General features: G+C 52.4%; 5 protein-coding genes across 7 annotated transcripts; 1 reads left to right on the plus strand and 4 right to left on the minus strand.

The window, feature by feature from the left end:
* Positions 1-6: 6 nt before the first annotated feature.
* J3458_003597 (uncharacterized protein) lies at positions 7-1,881 on the plus strand (the record flags this gene model as incomplete). Of its 3 annotated transcripts, none has more annotated exons than XM_066117852.1 (3): positions 7-966; positions 1,038-1,139; positions 1,271-1,881. In XM_066117852.1, the coding sequence occupies 3 exons, from the start codon at positions 659-661 to the stop codon at positions 1,353-1,355; spliced, it is 495 nt and encodes a 164-aa protein (XP_065977644.1). In that variant the 3' UTR covers positions 1,356-1,881. The 3 variants fall into 3 exon arrangements, with proteins under 3 accessions (XP_065977644.1, XP_065977643.1, XP_065977645.1); XM_066117853.1 differs by having other exon boundaries at positions 659-935; positions 1,038-1,286; positions 1,404-1,881; XM_066117851.1 differs by having other exon boundaries at positions 1,046-1,881.
* An 803-nt stretch (positions 1,882-2,684) lies between these two features.
* J3458_003598 (uncharacterized protein) lies at positions 2,685-3,383 on the minus strand (the record flags this gene model as incomplete). Its single annotated transcript, XM_066117854.1, has 1 exon — positions 2,685-3,383. The coding sequence occupies one exon, from the start codon at positions 3,381-3,383 to the stop codon at positions 2,685-2,687; it is 699 nt and encodes a 232-aa protein (XP_065977646.1).
* A 769-nt stretch (positions 3,384-4,152) lies between these two features.
* On the minus strand, positions 4,153-7,624 carry FAR11 (Factor arrest protein 11; the record flags this gene model as incomplete). Its single annotated transcript, XM_007808670.2, has 7 exons — positions 4,153-4,987; positions 5,044-5,173; positions 5,230-5,536; positions 5,599-6,456; positions 6,510-6,598; positions 6,673-6,809; positions 6,870-7,624. 7 exons carry the CDS (start codon positions 7,622-7,624, stop codon positions 4,153-4,155), a joined length of 3,111 nt encoding a protein of 1,036 aa, XP_007806861.2.
* A 651-nt stretch (positions 7,625-8,275) lies between these two features.
* Positions 8,276-9,174, minus strand: J3458_003600 (uncharacterized protein; the record flags this gene model as incomplete). The annotated part of the gene is made up of 2 exons (XM_007808669.2): positions 8,276-9,092; positions 9,149-9,174. The coding sequence occupies 2 exons, from the start codon at positions 9,172-9,174 to the stop codon at positions 8,276-8,278; spliced, it is 843 nt and encodes a 280-aa protein (XP_007806860.2).
* A 1,337-nt stretch (positions 9,175-10,511) lies between these two features.
* Positions 10,512-12,469, minus strand: J3458_003601 (uncharacterized protein; the record flags this gene model as incomplete). Its single annotated transcript, XM_007808668.2, has 3 exons — positions 10,512-11,151; positions 11,231-11,593; positions 11,661-12,469. 3 exons carry the CDS (start codon positions 12,467-12,469, stop codon positions 10,512-10,514), a joined length of 1,812 nt encoding a protein of 603 aa, XP_007806859.2.
* Positions 12,470-13,972: the final 1,503 nt, after the last annotated feature.

A 13,972-nucleotide genomic window follows, 5' to 3' on the forward strand; every position in this document is an offset into this window, starting at 1 on the left:
CCTTACTCCGTGTTAAAGTCCGTGTTTACTAGTCTAATGATCAAGATCAGCATAGACACGATGAAAGCCCGTACATGATTACCGGTTGTCACGTGCCTAATGTAAGGTGGGAGAGCACAGGCAGGTTAGTACATACGTGTTGCCATTCAGCAGCCCAGGGACACTCCGACAGTTGAGACTCCTCGTCTTCAAGGATGAGCTGACGTTGCTACCAACAGGAGCGAATCGCGAAAAATCAGATGACGATAAATGACAATGCTTGGCTGGTGTTGTGGCGTCGACAAGCTTAGTGGACTGTAGTACCCGGTGCGGTGTCCTTTGACTTTCTTCTGTGCGCCCACATCTCACATCAACGCCGGCCCCCCACCCCTTGAAATGGCGGGTGGCTCCTGCCCGATTATTCACTTGCTTCTTTTTGCCCCCCTTCTCGCCCCTGGCAGGCCTGAACCTGATCTTGCGGCCGAGAATCCTGACCAGTTCTCGGCTCCAGCAGATAAACGTCGCCACGGCGTTTCTTAATTATCCTACGCAACAACCGGTGTGGCGTCTCAGTTGACGATCCAAGATTGGCCTACGAATAGACCAATCGTTGACAGCCTATTCGGCATCGTTGAGCCAGGTGAGATATATCAATCCTTGACATGCACGGAGTACAAATATGTATGTAGGTCCTCAGCTTGGGGGCCAAAAAGCCCTGCCCATTGTCGACATCAGCTTCTGGAATGGATGCCCGGATATTACTCTGCCCGTTCTGGACTTCATCAGCGCCGATGTCTGCAGGGGAACTTGTGAATGGCACAGGCATAGCCGGCTGAGTTGCAGGGTGCATGGAAACGGAAGAATCTCGCCCCTACCTTCTCCTCTCCGCCGACACATGACGCAGGTCAAGGGCATTGAACGGCGAATTGACCCGTGCTATTGTATATACTCGAGAGGTACAAACGTTGAAGGGATCCTTGCGCACCGGTCCGTTGTGGATGCCTTTTTTTTTTTTTTTTCGCAAAACATTGGAAATTACTGAATCTAGATTTTCTCAGGTGGCCAGGCTACGATGTAATTCCCGCATCATTGGCAATAATGAACACTTTCTACCGGGGGACAATGGAACGTTGGCGACGAGGCTGCACCCGGAATGCATTGTGAGTCGATAGTCATGATATTTTTGGACTATATCGACCTATGTCCTACCGAGCTTGCCTCTACGCGTCTTGATTCCGACCTGGCGAATGTCTCACGACCGACAAGCTGATGCTGATTTTGATATTACCAGCCAGGCAATCTCACCGGTACTGTTACTCATTGGACTCTTTTTTCTTTTTCTTTTTTTTTCTTTTTCCATTCATTTTTGCCAATAGTACTTCAGTGTCAGCTCAAATATTTGTTCAGCCACTGATATATACCAGCTTATGGAGTGTGTCAGCGATATGTGGAGTTGGCTGTGCTGGTTTGTCTCATAATTGCAACTACGTACGTAGTGCCACAAACGGATGGCGTAACCTAATGGAGGGAAACGGCGCAGTGTGGCTCAGGGCAGTCCTACGTGCTGTTCTTATTCCCAATGCTACTCAAAAATTATTATTCACGGCGCCAAGTGTAGGCACTGCTGCTACCTATCATTTCATGGAGTGCTGAAGAGGTCGAACCGACTCGTCGTCCACTTAACGTTGACGAGTTCAAGTTCGCATCCGCCTCACCAACAATGGTCGTGTAAATCAATTTGTTTCACGTGTCCCACCTCGGGCAGTGCCGTTGTCTCAGTCTGGGCTGGAACAACTCTATCTGCAAGATATTTATAGCCATATCAGAATAGGATCCAAGACAGAAATTGTCTTTGCAGCTCTTAAGGGCATCTCGAAGCCCATCTCAACTGCATCAATTCACTCCACATTATCCAACTCATTAACTACGTGACTACCTAGGTACATTCCCACATTTGTTGAGTCCATTCTGACGAACACCTACATGGCTGTGGCTGTGAGCCTGTGGCCATGGCACAACGGCATCATGATCCAATCACGTGTCCGCAAACTGATTGTCCCCGGCCATTTGACGACATCAGCGCCCCACCAGCCACACATGTTGTCGTCATCTTTCCAGGTCCAAGGTCCATGGCAATGAAACCATCGAATCGGACGCCATCCCCTCTGGTGTGCGAAGGCTCCAAGCAGGTCGCGTGGACCCACAATATCCCGGCTATGATTAGTGACCTCAAGCGACATAATAGTGGCTTAGATCTAGTGATATATGATGTAGCTTTTTGTAACTTGGATGCTTATAGTGACCTGTATTATAGTGGAATTTAAGTGTGGAATAAAGTACCTTTTATTTTACGGCTCTTGATTGGCGTATTATCCCCGTAGATACATGACTGGAGCCTTCGCACACCAGAGGGGATATGTCTTTGCCAGCGCCTAATTTTCCGGGAGGCAGCTCACTCAATGCAGCATGTGAGGCAAATGATGGGAGGCAGCTGCGGGTTTGCGGGTGAAGAAGGTCTGGTCAAACATCAATCCGAGAAACAATCCTGAATGACCCATGAACCGCTGGTCCCTGCTTTTGCCCTCTGCGTCGGCACTTGAAACGCACTTCCATTTCGATCGGCACGGAAGTGGCCCTCTCGTCTCAGCATTGCATCATACACTCCGTCACATTTAAAACTCGTCTCCTCCAGCCCTCATCCTACGTCAAGACATCAACCTCTGTATCCCCACCAACCACTCCAGCTTCGTTAATTCCTCTCGCCCTCGACGCCAAAAGTACCATCCACCTAAACGACCGCCAGCCATCACCATCGACTCGTCGTCTGCAATCCCCTTCGGTTCACCACCATGGGCGCAAAATCGGGCCTGGCCCTCAAGTTCCTGCAGTGGTTCATCCGCGGCATCCAGTTCCTCTGCGCGGCCCTCATCCTCGGCATATACGCGTACTTCCTGGCGTCGCTGCACAACCACAGCCTCCCCATCGACACGTCGGTCCGCGCCGTGACGGGCATCTCGGGCGCCGCGGCCCTCTACACGCTCGTCGGCCTGCTGCTGCTCTGCTGCGTCGCCGGCCTCGCATTCACCTCCTTCATCGCCATGGTCCTCGACTTCTGCTTCATCGGCTGCTTCATCTACGTGGCCGTCGTGAACAAGCACGGCGCCGGCAGCTGCACCGGCTACGTCGACACGCCCTTTGGCCAAGGACGGTCCGACGCCATGGCCACGGGCAACAAGGATGGCTTCACCGCTCTGCCCAGCTTCCATACCGCGTGCCGGCTGCAAACCGCCAGCATGGCCGTCGCCATCATCGCAATGTAAGACGCATACACACACACACATATATATATACTGCAACACCCCCCCTCCCCTCTCTTTAAAAAAAAAAAAAGGGAAATCAAACATGCTCACAATGCCACAGCTTCTTCTTCATCTTGTCCATGCTCATGGAGGTAGCCCTGGTTCGCCATCACCGCAAGGAGAAACGCTTCGGCCCCTCCCCCGGCAACAACTACACGTCGGGCTACGCAAGGCGCGGCTTCTTCAGTCGCTTCCGCCGGGACAAGGATCCCGCGCCGCTGGACGAGGCCAATCGCCTGCCGGAGCACACGCACCCGGATCAGCTGGACCATGCGCGCCAGAGCTATGGCACCGAGAACACGGCTGTGAACCACGACGGCACCGCTGATTACTACAAGCAGGAGGGCGGGGATGGGTTGCAGACGCACGGCACGACGGGGGCCTGGCATACGGCGCCGCAGACGAGTGGCGCGCCGCCCAGGAGCTACAAGTATGAGGACGGCATTTACGAGCGTGCTTGAAAGCGAGCGAATCCTTGAAAGAGTAGGGCCTTGGGCAAGGGGAGGAATGCCGTGTGCGGTGGTGAATTGCTGTGATACCCCGACTTAGCGGGGGTTGCCTCTCGCTACGTCCTTGTCGTCTTGTTGTTGTAATATTTGATGAATCGAGCTATGACCTGCAAATGTTAATATACATCTTTACTGCACCATTCTGAGTAACATGCGGTGGAACGCTCAAGGGCGTCTTTCCTTGGTAGTTGCATCATGGGGCAGAACTTCATAACGACATCTCATTTCGTATCAACACAGGTTTTGGCCATGGGCGGTACTCACAACTGGCATCAGTCCAGGCCATGCACACCCCACTGGTCTACTCAAGCCCATCCCTCCACATGATCCAACTCGCCGCCGGGTTCTGCCTCATCCCCCCACCCAACATCAATCTTCTCCAACTCCCTGCTGAAAAAGTCCTGCTCCTCTCGCATTGCCGTCCGTATATCCGCAGCAATCTTATCAGGATACCGCCGCACATTGAACCAATGCGTCAGACTCCTCAGGGCCTGCTCCAGCGGCAGCGCCGAGTCCACCTCGGCGTCCACGTCGCTCCCGGCGAGCCACTCGTCCCTCAACTCGGGGCGACAGTGCAGATACACGGCCGTTATGACACGCATGTTTGACTGGCGCCATTTGCGTCCGCAGTAGGGGACCTGGTTCTTGAAGAGTTTGAGCGTGTATAGCCGCAGCTCGGGCTGCGGGACGCGCAGGGACTTGCGTAAGATGGTGGAGGATTTGTATTGTACGAGGAGGAGGTTGCGGTGGGATTTGTTTTTGCAAATCTTTTGGAGGACGCGGAGGTAGTTGATGAGGGAGAAGAAGTTACGGCGAGAAAAATCCGTGATGGGTTCTTCCGGGAGAGGGTTGACGGGGTACCCAAGTTCGTCGACCTCAGGTCGCGTTGAGGCTTGATCGTCGCTGGCTTCACCTTCGTCTTCTTCCTCTTCAGCATCAACATCCCTAGCCGGGGATCGTCTGCGTTTGATGGGTGGGGGCACGGCTTCGTCTTCACTGTCATTTTCAGAGTCGGGTTGCTTCTGCTGCCCTGTTTTGTCCTCGCCCTCGGCATCTTCTCTCTCTTCCTCGTCCTCATTTTCCAAGTCACTGTCGGCCTTGTCCTTGAGCTTGGAGCGCAGATTACAGAACTGGAAGAAGCTGTTGGCTCGTTAGAACGAGGAGTGCTGTTTATATTGTTGGTGAGAGCTCCCTACCTGTTCTCTACTCGGTCCATTTTGCTGTCCACTACCTGCTGAACATCCTGATGGGCAAAAAGTTTCAACACCAGTGGGATGTAATTTGAGTCCAAAAGTAGTTGCGTGAAATACTCAAACTTGAGAACGTCTGTACAAGGTCAGTGGGGGGGGAAATCAACAAGAGGTCACAGCATGCCATCTTACGAGATATCCTCAGCCACTTGAGAAGTAACACAAGAATCCCAGTCATGGCCTTGGATGTGATTTCTCTCGTCCTGGCGGCATCGACTTCCTCGAGTGAGGGCTCGGGCTCTTCCTGTGCGGCGATCTGTCCCGGAATCTCTGGAGGCCTTGGTCCACCAGAGCCGCCATTCATTCCTGGGTTATTTCCTCTACCCGCCATACCATTGGGCATCTGGCCAGCTTGCTGCGCTACAATGGCGGTGACGTTGACCAGGATTGGCCGTAACAGGACAATAACGAGTGACTGCAAATGAGGCAACGACTCTTTCTGTTGAGACAAAGTCGGTCAACAAATGATGATCCACACACCCTCTTGGTTCGAGAACTTACGTAGAATCTCTCCACCGCGATCAATCGTTGCTTATCTCTTTCTGACAGGTTCTCCGGGTGTGGTCCGTAATCCACCTCGGGCTCCGGAGCGTGTGCAAGCTTTGCTGTCTTGTCCTCAGCCTTGATCTCCTTGAGCACCTCCCTCTCCTCCAACGTCAACTCATTGAGGTCGAGATCCTCAATCTCATCCTCATCATCATCATTCTCCGTCCATCCGCGCTCAAATTTGAGAAAGCGTTCTCGCTCTTCCCACATTTGCCGTGTTGCGCGCGTCATCCGCACCCTGGCGGAGAAGAGTTCGCCAGCCTCAAGAATCGAAGCAGGGATATCGCTTCCTTCCCATCTCCGACTCACGATTGAGTCGTCAATGCCAGCCATGCCCTTCCCGCCAGCGCTGTTACTAGTGGCATCTAGGGGTGGGTACATGAAGGGGAAGTTTTGATTTGTTTGGTAATTCTGCTTCTTGCCTGCTTTTCCACCGACTCCGGGTGAAGGCGGAGGGGATGGCGCAGGGGTGGCGATGTGAACTGGTTGGTTTAAGATGGAGGCACCACCGGTTTGCAGCTGTGCGGGGGTTGCAATAATTCCATTTGAGCCATTGTTTCGTGCCGGATGGTTCGGAATGGGCGGTAGGATCGATGTGGTTTCGTCTTCTAGGGGTATCAGAGGCTGTGGAGGGACATACGCTGGATACTTGGATGTAATCTCTTGTCGGAACACATGGTAGTCCAGAGGCGATGCTGTGATAGTTTCCTTACTCATGCCTTCTTTTGTCTCGCTCAGGGCCGCCTTTACCTTTGCTAGATCTTGTGTGCCGCCAAATACGAGTAATATGGATTTCCAGAACAAGAGGAAGATCTGCGCGTCTGTTAGCAACGCAACCCTCAAACCCCCAGTCACGTCTCAATCACCTGTGTAAGCGGCATGAAATTTTGCTCATCCCATCGCAGTTTAGAAGTAGCCGTCAACATAAAGTCCACCAAAGACGGATTCAATTCCACTAGACAACCAACAGCGTTAGTCATATCTGGATGAATGAATCACCTGGTCACCGGCCCACACCGAGCCACTTACACAATGCCTTGTATGATGAAGACATATCGTCTGGATCATTCAGCGTCTCCTGAATAGCAATATAGATAATTGTCATCAGATTCATCAACTCGTCCTGTGCCTCCTGCGGGCTTGCCTGTTGATGGATGTCTCCAGACCTACAACAAATCAGCAAATCGCGGGTTCACTTCACACAGCCCTGTGAGTCGCCGTCTTACCAATGCAGCTCGAAACAGTTTCTCAGCGCCTCCCAAATCACCGGCAGTCCTTCCAAGGATGCTAAACACTCCACACCGGCCTTGATGGCCTGCAGCTGGGGTATACTTGCAATCGACCGGCTACCTCCAACCGGTGCATTGGACATAGCCGTGTCTCCCCACCGGCCCAAAACGAGATATACAATCTTGCCTATTGATGCAGATCGCAACGCCGCATCATTCGACTGCACTCCCGCAATGGCGGCCTGTATAAACTTGGCCCGCGTGTCGTGATCCGCATCGTCCCACGAATGCTGCCCGTCAGAATCATTGTTCCAGTGCCACTCGAATGCCTTCTGAGCAGCATTCAGACGAACCCACTGCCAGAATTGGTACACGAACCATTCGTCGATCTCCTCGGCATGCGGTCCCATGTCTGAGTAGACAAAGTCGTAGGCAACAGGTTCGGCGCGATTCACTTCGGCGACAATGCGGCGGAGCTGAAGCAGTGAGAGAGAGTCGGTAGGTGCCGGGCTCTGCTGCTGCTGAGGCTGCTGTTTTATCTTGGCCTGGCCTGGTGCTCCTGCTGCTGCGAGACCTGAAGGCATTGCATTTCGATGTAGGCTTGGTCTTGACGGCGGCACGGGTACAGGGGGTTTATTCAGTTGTTCGGTCCTTATTCCGCCTCCAGCAACTTCTCCCGTATCTGCTACATCGTCTGTCGGCCTCGGAGGCTCGGAGATTTCCTCGGGAACGAATCTGGGATTCGGCCACATGGCTTGTGGTGGTGTGGTGACGAGAGCAGGGAGGTTAGGCAGTGATGTCGTAGCTCGGTCGTTCCTGGCGCATTGCGCGTCCCGTCCACCGGTTTGTTGTGCGCTCTATGAGCTTCAGTCCATTTGACCCACCTCAAACAGACGCTCGAATTCGTGGGTTTTGTTGATCAGGATTGAAGATAGACTTCGCGTAAGTGCCTACCGATCCGAGGGGCCTGCGTTGTTGAGCGAAGCTTGAGCTATGGGTTGGAGTTGGCGGGGTTTTTTCAGGCTGGTAGGTACGGAGGAAGCGTCCCCATTGGCTGGCATGGAACCTCAACTCAGCAACAAGAGCCAAATGTGCCGTTCAAAAAGACATCAAGGACGGAACGAGACACACGTGGTTTTTTATTTATTTACTATATCTCATTAGTTATCCATCTATGCATACAATCAATTCATCTCATTGTAGGCTCTCCCCTCTGCAGGTTTGAAAACAATCTTGCGTCCTGTGCTGGACTGCACTACCACAGTACTCGATTCACCGTGACACTAGCCGCGACGATTGTCTACAGGCTCCAATAGTATAAAACAATTGCACTATCTGTGCAAATCGCATGAGAACAGTGAATGAGCGCCCTTCCATCACCAAATATCTTCTTCTAGCCCGCCCTATTCGCCACCGCTTCGACTCGAGGCGTCGTCCTGACCATCTTCTTCCCCGTCGGCCTTGCCCGCCTTCTTCTTTGCCCTCTTCCTCAGCTTTTTCAATCGATTCAGCCTTTTCTTCTTCTCCTTTGAATATTCCTCCTTGTCCAGCACTTTCTTTGCCTCAATATCAGCCTTCTCCTTCTTGGCTTTGGTCTTCATCCGCACCGCAATCCGTCTCTTCTTCCCCGGCCTTTTTCTCGTCTTTGCGTTCTCCTGTCCCGTCACCACACCCTCCATCTTTTTGTTCTCTTCAGCTTTTGCTTTTCTCACGATAGTCAACCTTGTCACTTTCCATGGCAACTCCATTCCCCACGCCCGCCAGTGTGATCGCTCGACGACCTCTTCTCCAGTCACTGCTGCAGCCAAATACTCTCGCCTTTTGCTGTCGGGTACACTTCGCGCCAAGTAATATGACGAAGGTCGTCGATATACCAATGCGCCTTCTCCAAGAGGCCCGGTTTCATCTTCTAGGACGACTTTGGACGGCACGCTAGCCGTACTGAAGAGGCGGAAGTCGAACTCGCCCAGGTCCTCGTCGGAATTTTCTTGCACCTTTTGTTTTCTATCACCTTCTCCGATGGCCTCCGTGGGATGTTGGAGTGCCAGATGAGGCTTTGCGTGAGAACTTGAAGCTGTAGGCGCCGGCCCATCAACATCCATGCCCAGTGACTTGGCGATCTGCGCATTCAGCCTCGCCTGCAAGTCTAGATCAATGCCCTCATCTTCACGACCACTCCATGGTAAGTCCTGCTCCTTGTTCAAATCCTCCCGGCGCACCCTGCACGGATGTCAGTCACAGTGTCAAGGATTAAGATCCCCGTGAGCAATGCGAACCTCTTTGCCTCGGGCAGCTCAAACATTGTAGCCGACCAAACTCGGGACCAGCCAGGGCCAGTGTGCGAGTTCTGAAACGCAGATTTAGACTAAATACCTGGATAACGAACCAGTGGCTCTCGGTTTGTGCACACTGGCCGTGGCTCGTGAGCAAGTCGTCTTGCGCTCGCGGATGAAGTTTCAGTGTTCCACCAACCTTTCCTCAGTCCCACTTCAAGCCGCCAAGTGAGTTGGGGGCCATTTTCTTATCTTATCGCACACGACCAACGGAAGGCGTCGGGATGAAACCAGCAAGCGCCCTCCGCCTGCTTCCACTTGCTTATTATTAGTAGCGAGATGACTGCCGCGCGCTAACAGACCATCGCTAGCCTGGCCTAAGTCGGCTTCGTCGTGGTCAAGCATGATCACTTCAAAATCAAACTATCACAGCATCCAGAGCCCCGAGCCGTATGACACAAAAACGTAGACAATTTCTGGTATCTAATGTGTGCATGTCTGGAGTAATTCTAAAAAAAAGATAGCTAAATGCGAGAGAAAATACAACCCCATTGCACTACCGAACAGGGCAGGGGCGGGAAAGGGTAAACGAAAAAGAAATGAAGATGGAAAAAATCATCAAGAAGCCCCTGATCGCTATAGCGCCGCCGTCAAGGCAAATATTAGCAGGCAAAAAGACTAGTAATAAAACTCAACGCCAACCCACGGGTGTTGCGGCCTCGGCGCCTGTCGTCAAATCCGTCCGTCCCCCGTGGCTCATTTAACCCGAGCACGTCTCTAATCAATCCCCAATCAATGCCCCTATCAGACCATACCTCACGCCACCCAAAGAGCCTATCCTGGCCATGCTAATGCAACGTACTCAAAAAATGCAGTTATATACGTCGAAGTAGTGGGTCTCGCCTGCATGCTCAGGACGCGCGCCCATGCAACTCCGGCAAAGCCCAACCGAACCAAATCAACAAACTTGTCATCCTGTCAGATATGACTGTTCCACACAGTCAAATAGGTTTGATTGATTCATATAACATGTGTAGATCGGAGGCGTCCCTGGTGCAACCGCCAAGCTCCATGCATGACGGTCAGGCAGCTGTCTCTCGGGCTGCTTTGCATCAAAAACGGTCAAACCAGGGCTCGCCAATAGCGGGTATCTAGCGTCCACAGCGCCAAAGCAACGCAAGTGGTGAATAGTAGTAAAAGTAGTGAGTATAGTACATTATGTTTAGTCAAATGAAATTGATGGCTTGCTGCGGTCTGCATTCTACTCCACCAGTCCCAAGCCTACCGTTGTTCAGAGCATCTTGAAGGGTTTTTTGTTGCAAGATATATCATGAACTATGACTATCCTGCATGAAATCCGTGGAATCTAAGCAGCTGTCCACGAGTAGTTGTTCATTGTATCAAATGAGCCTCGAGCGCTGTTGCTGTAGGGCGCAGGTTCGTGCTTCAATGGGGACGCTCCTGAATAAGACCTGCCATCATTACCGGCGTAGGAGAGGCTCGAACTAGGCTCTGCAGCCGTGGTTGTCCACGTATGAGCGGGCGGGTAGTAATCTCTTGACGGTGCTGCGCTGCCACCTGGCGAGACATCACCTACACCGTTTGTAATACCACGGAAAGCATTGTATCGATAGTCTGGGCCTTCCGTATTGTGGATGGAGCCATTGCTATGAACAGACTGATGGCCTTGGTGCCGGGGGCTCTTGGAAGGCCTCGGATTGCTGTCAACGTATCGTGGCATACTGAAAGCACTGTCCCCTCCTAAAGTAACCGTGCTACCAGGTAGTTGTGGGGTCGACGTCGTGGTATAATTATACTGAGATCGTAAACCAGGCTGGTGTTGATCTGCACTCGCTAGTGGCAATGGCACCGAGGAGCCCATCGAAGTTTGCAACGGCAACTCCTGTGGCTCTGTAGCAAATCCCGAAGATCCGGAGAGTGGCAGCTTTGAGTACGAATCAGGTGCCATTGTTGAGGGGACCTGGGAGTTCCAAGAAGGGTATGAGCTGTATTAGGATACGCAGGTTAGTTCTTTCTCGCCCGCTATTGCAAACAAGTCCATTTTATAGGGTTTTGGCTACTAACTTGGATCTCATGGGATTGATGCTTGGGTTGTGAGGTTTCGGGGGGCTAAACGTAAACCCTGATCTGGGGACTTGCATATCCATACTCCTAGGCTTCCCTTCTTGTTTGAGATTAATAGCGCTGGCGACAACACCCAATCCTGTCTCCACCAGCGCCTGACCTCGCGATCCGGCGCTCGACCCAAGAAGAGGAATTTCTTTGCGGGCTTGAAAATTCCGTGGACTGCGGCCACGGACCACAATAGGAGCGGTGATAGACTCTGACAATACAACCTTGGAGTTGTCAGAGAGCGTACCATGGACCTTGAGGTGCAATACGAAGTGCTGCTGAAGTTCCTTTCGACGGCCATTGTTGGCAGTGGCGCTAGACTCGCGTCAGAAGACCAAATTGATTTGCCTGTTACGAGTTGTCATGTGTGGCGGTTACTTACATCCTGAACTGAAGTCGACGCCAACCGATGGGATAGACGGCAAAGTCTCCATCATTTTCGTTTCCATCCTCTTGGAATGGAATCAGAGGCAACGGAGACGGCTCCTGGTCCGGGCCTTGGCTGATTTCGGGGGAGTTCGGTGGTGGAGTTTTCCAGGGAATCACGATGAGCCTTACAGGATTGCCATCTACAGACTCGATGGCAGAAACGGCTACTTCCATATTACTGACAGAGAGCGTTTCGTTGGACTCCGTAACCACAGAGAGCTGTCCTCGTGGCATGACCAGAGAACCACTGATCTGGAACAAGTTTCGACGATAGCATGTCAGCTCAGGCTGCAATACAGAGCCATCACTGCTGCTCGCGGGCATCTCCGATAAAAAGAACATGCCATGGAGCTGAGCAGACAGTTCAAGTTGCTGTACACGGCCCTGCTGATCGACAATCGTAGACTTGTCTTGCGAGCGTCGGAAGGAAAGCAACTTGTGGTCCTGGTTCACTGTGAGTCGCGAGCCATCGTCCCTCATATCGTGAACTATCTCCTGGTAGGCTGGTGGTTCGGTTTGGGAGAAAGGCCGTTTTAGACTAGAATAAGAGTTTTGACGGTCGTAAGAGGCAGACTCTTCCTGAGAATATCGGTTATACGAGTAGGGCTGGTCCAACTCGCCCCGAGGTCGAGCCGACAGATGTGGTTGCGAGTGACCATGGATAGAGGAGTCCATGCTTCCAAGGCGGTTAGGCAAGTGTGAAGAGCCTCCATAATTTGACCATAGACTTGAATGGGCAGGTTCTCCTCGGAGCTCGGTCATGGTGGCTGCTGGGTATGCTGCCGTAGTCATCATGAGCACATGTCTTTGCAACAAATGCCTTGTAGAACAGGTTTTGCCAAAAGTGATGAATTACCACTAGGACAGGACCCTTGGAATGATGGGGTTTTTATGCCGGTGAAGAAGGCGTATTGACAAGAGCCCAAGGGCGGGAGCAGATATAACCGCCTAGAGATGATTCTAAGTTTGAACTTGGACCGTGACGGATGAAACGGCGACAGCTTGTGGCCTTTAGCTTTCCACGGGCCGAATCGTAAGGGAAGTTCAAGTAGTACCGGCTGGCAGTTTTGGATAAAGGAAAAATGTAAGTATGGTGGTTGTAGAATTGCAGATCAAGTTGCGGGCGAGTAGTATACTACTTGTATCCCGATGGATCCCCCCCAGGACGGCAGATGCTTGTGGATTCTGTGGATTCCGTGGAGGGGCGTGTGTCCTAAAAGGCCCGGCACTGACCTGGGTACATTCAGGATGTGAGTGCCAGGGCCGGTGTTAACAGCCAGGAACGGGAACAAGCCCAGCGTAGTGTGTGTAATTGCAATTAGGGTCATTGAGCAAAATGAGACTAAACAGGCTCAGGCTCAGGCTCCTGGCTCATCCATCCACTGGGCTAGCATCAATCCGTCTGCAATCTTTCGTCCATCGAGGTACAGAGCTAAGTCCGCCTTTGTGTAGGCGTCTATTCTTGGAAGGCGAGTAATAACAAGAGGGGGCCGGCCTAGCAGGAAACCCAAACCTCGTGGACCATGTGAGGTGAGGTCGACAAGATTGGGCATTTCTTTTCTCCGTCCCCGGTCGGCGCCATATCTCAAGGAGACAAAATGTAAAGACAACACGCTATAATGTGCAATCTGAATCCGTGCCTCTGCCAATTCTTGGCACGACAGTTGTCTTTGTTATGCAGAAACCATGAATTACCCCAGAAGCATAAGGGGACTTGGAGGCCCTAAATGCTGCCCATGACAGATGGACGGTTACGTTGGGGGCGAGATCAAGTCCGACAGCACGGGAAGAGCTACCGTGGGATGGGGACATGGGGCCAAGACATCATCATGGGTGGTGCAGTACGAGATCGAGGGGGCCACACAGACGAAAGGTCCTCTGGCGCTGCCCCGTGGGAGGCAAATATTAGTTCACACGCCCCGTTATGTCAACTTATCGACCGTTTGCCGAAGAGGAGACGAAAATATTCCTTGTCGGCTCAAGGCCAAGGGGGCAACAGTGTCAGAAGCCATGTACCGGTGACGAGCCGTGGGGAGGGTGGGTGAGTCTGCCGAGCGGGTGTCTGTCACAGAACAGAGAGCGACCTCCAAAATAGACACCATGTACTTCGTAGTGATTAGTTTTGCTCGGCATGGGCCTGAGGAGTGCAACAAGAAATCGACGCACGACGCAAGACGCAAGACGGAGACAAGACACGGCAGGGGTGTCAGTGGGTCGAAGGATGGTTAGTCTCTTAGCAAACTCGAGCTTCACAAGCCTCATGGC

Source organism: Metarhizium acridum, assembly GCF_019434415.1.
Source record: "Metarhizium acridum strain ARSEF 324 chromosome Unknown scaffold_13, whole genome shotgun sequence".
In the NCBI taxonomy this organism is placed as follows: Eukaryota; Fungi; Ascomycota; class Sordariomycetes; order Hypocreales; family Clavicipitaceae; genus Metarhizium; species Metarhizium acridum.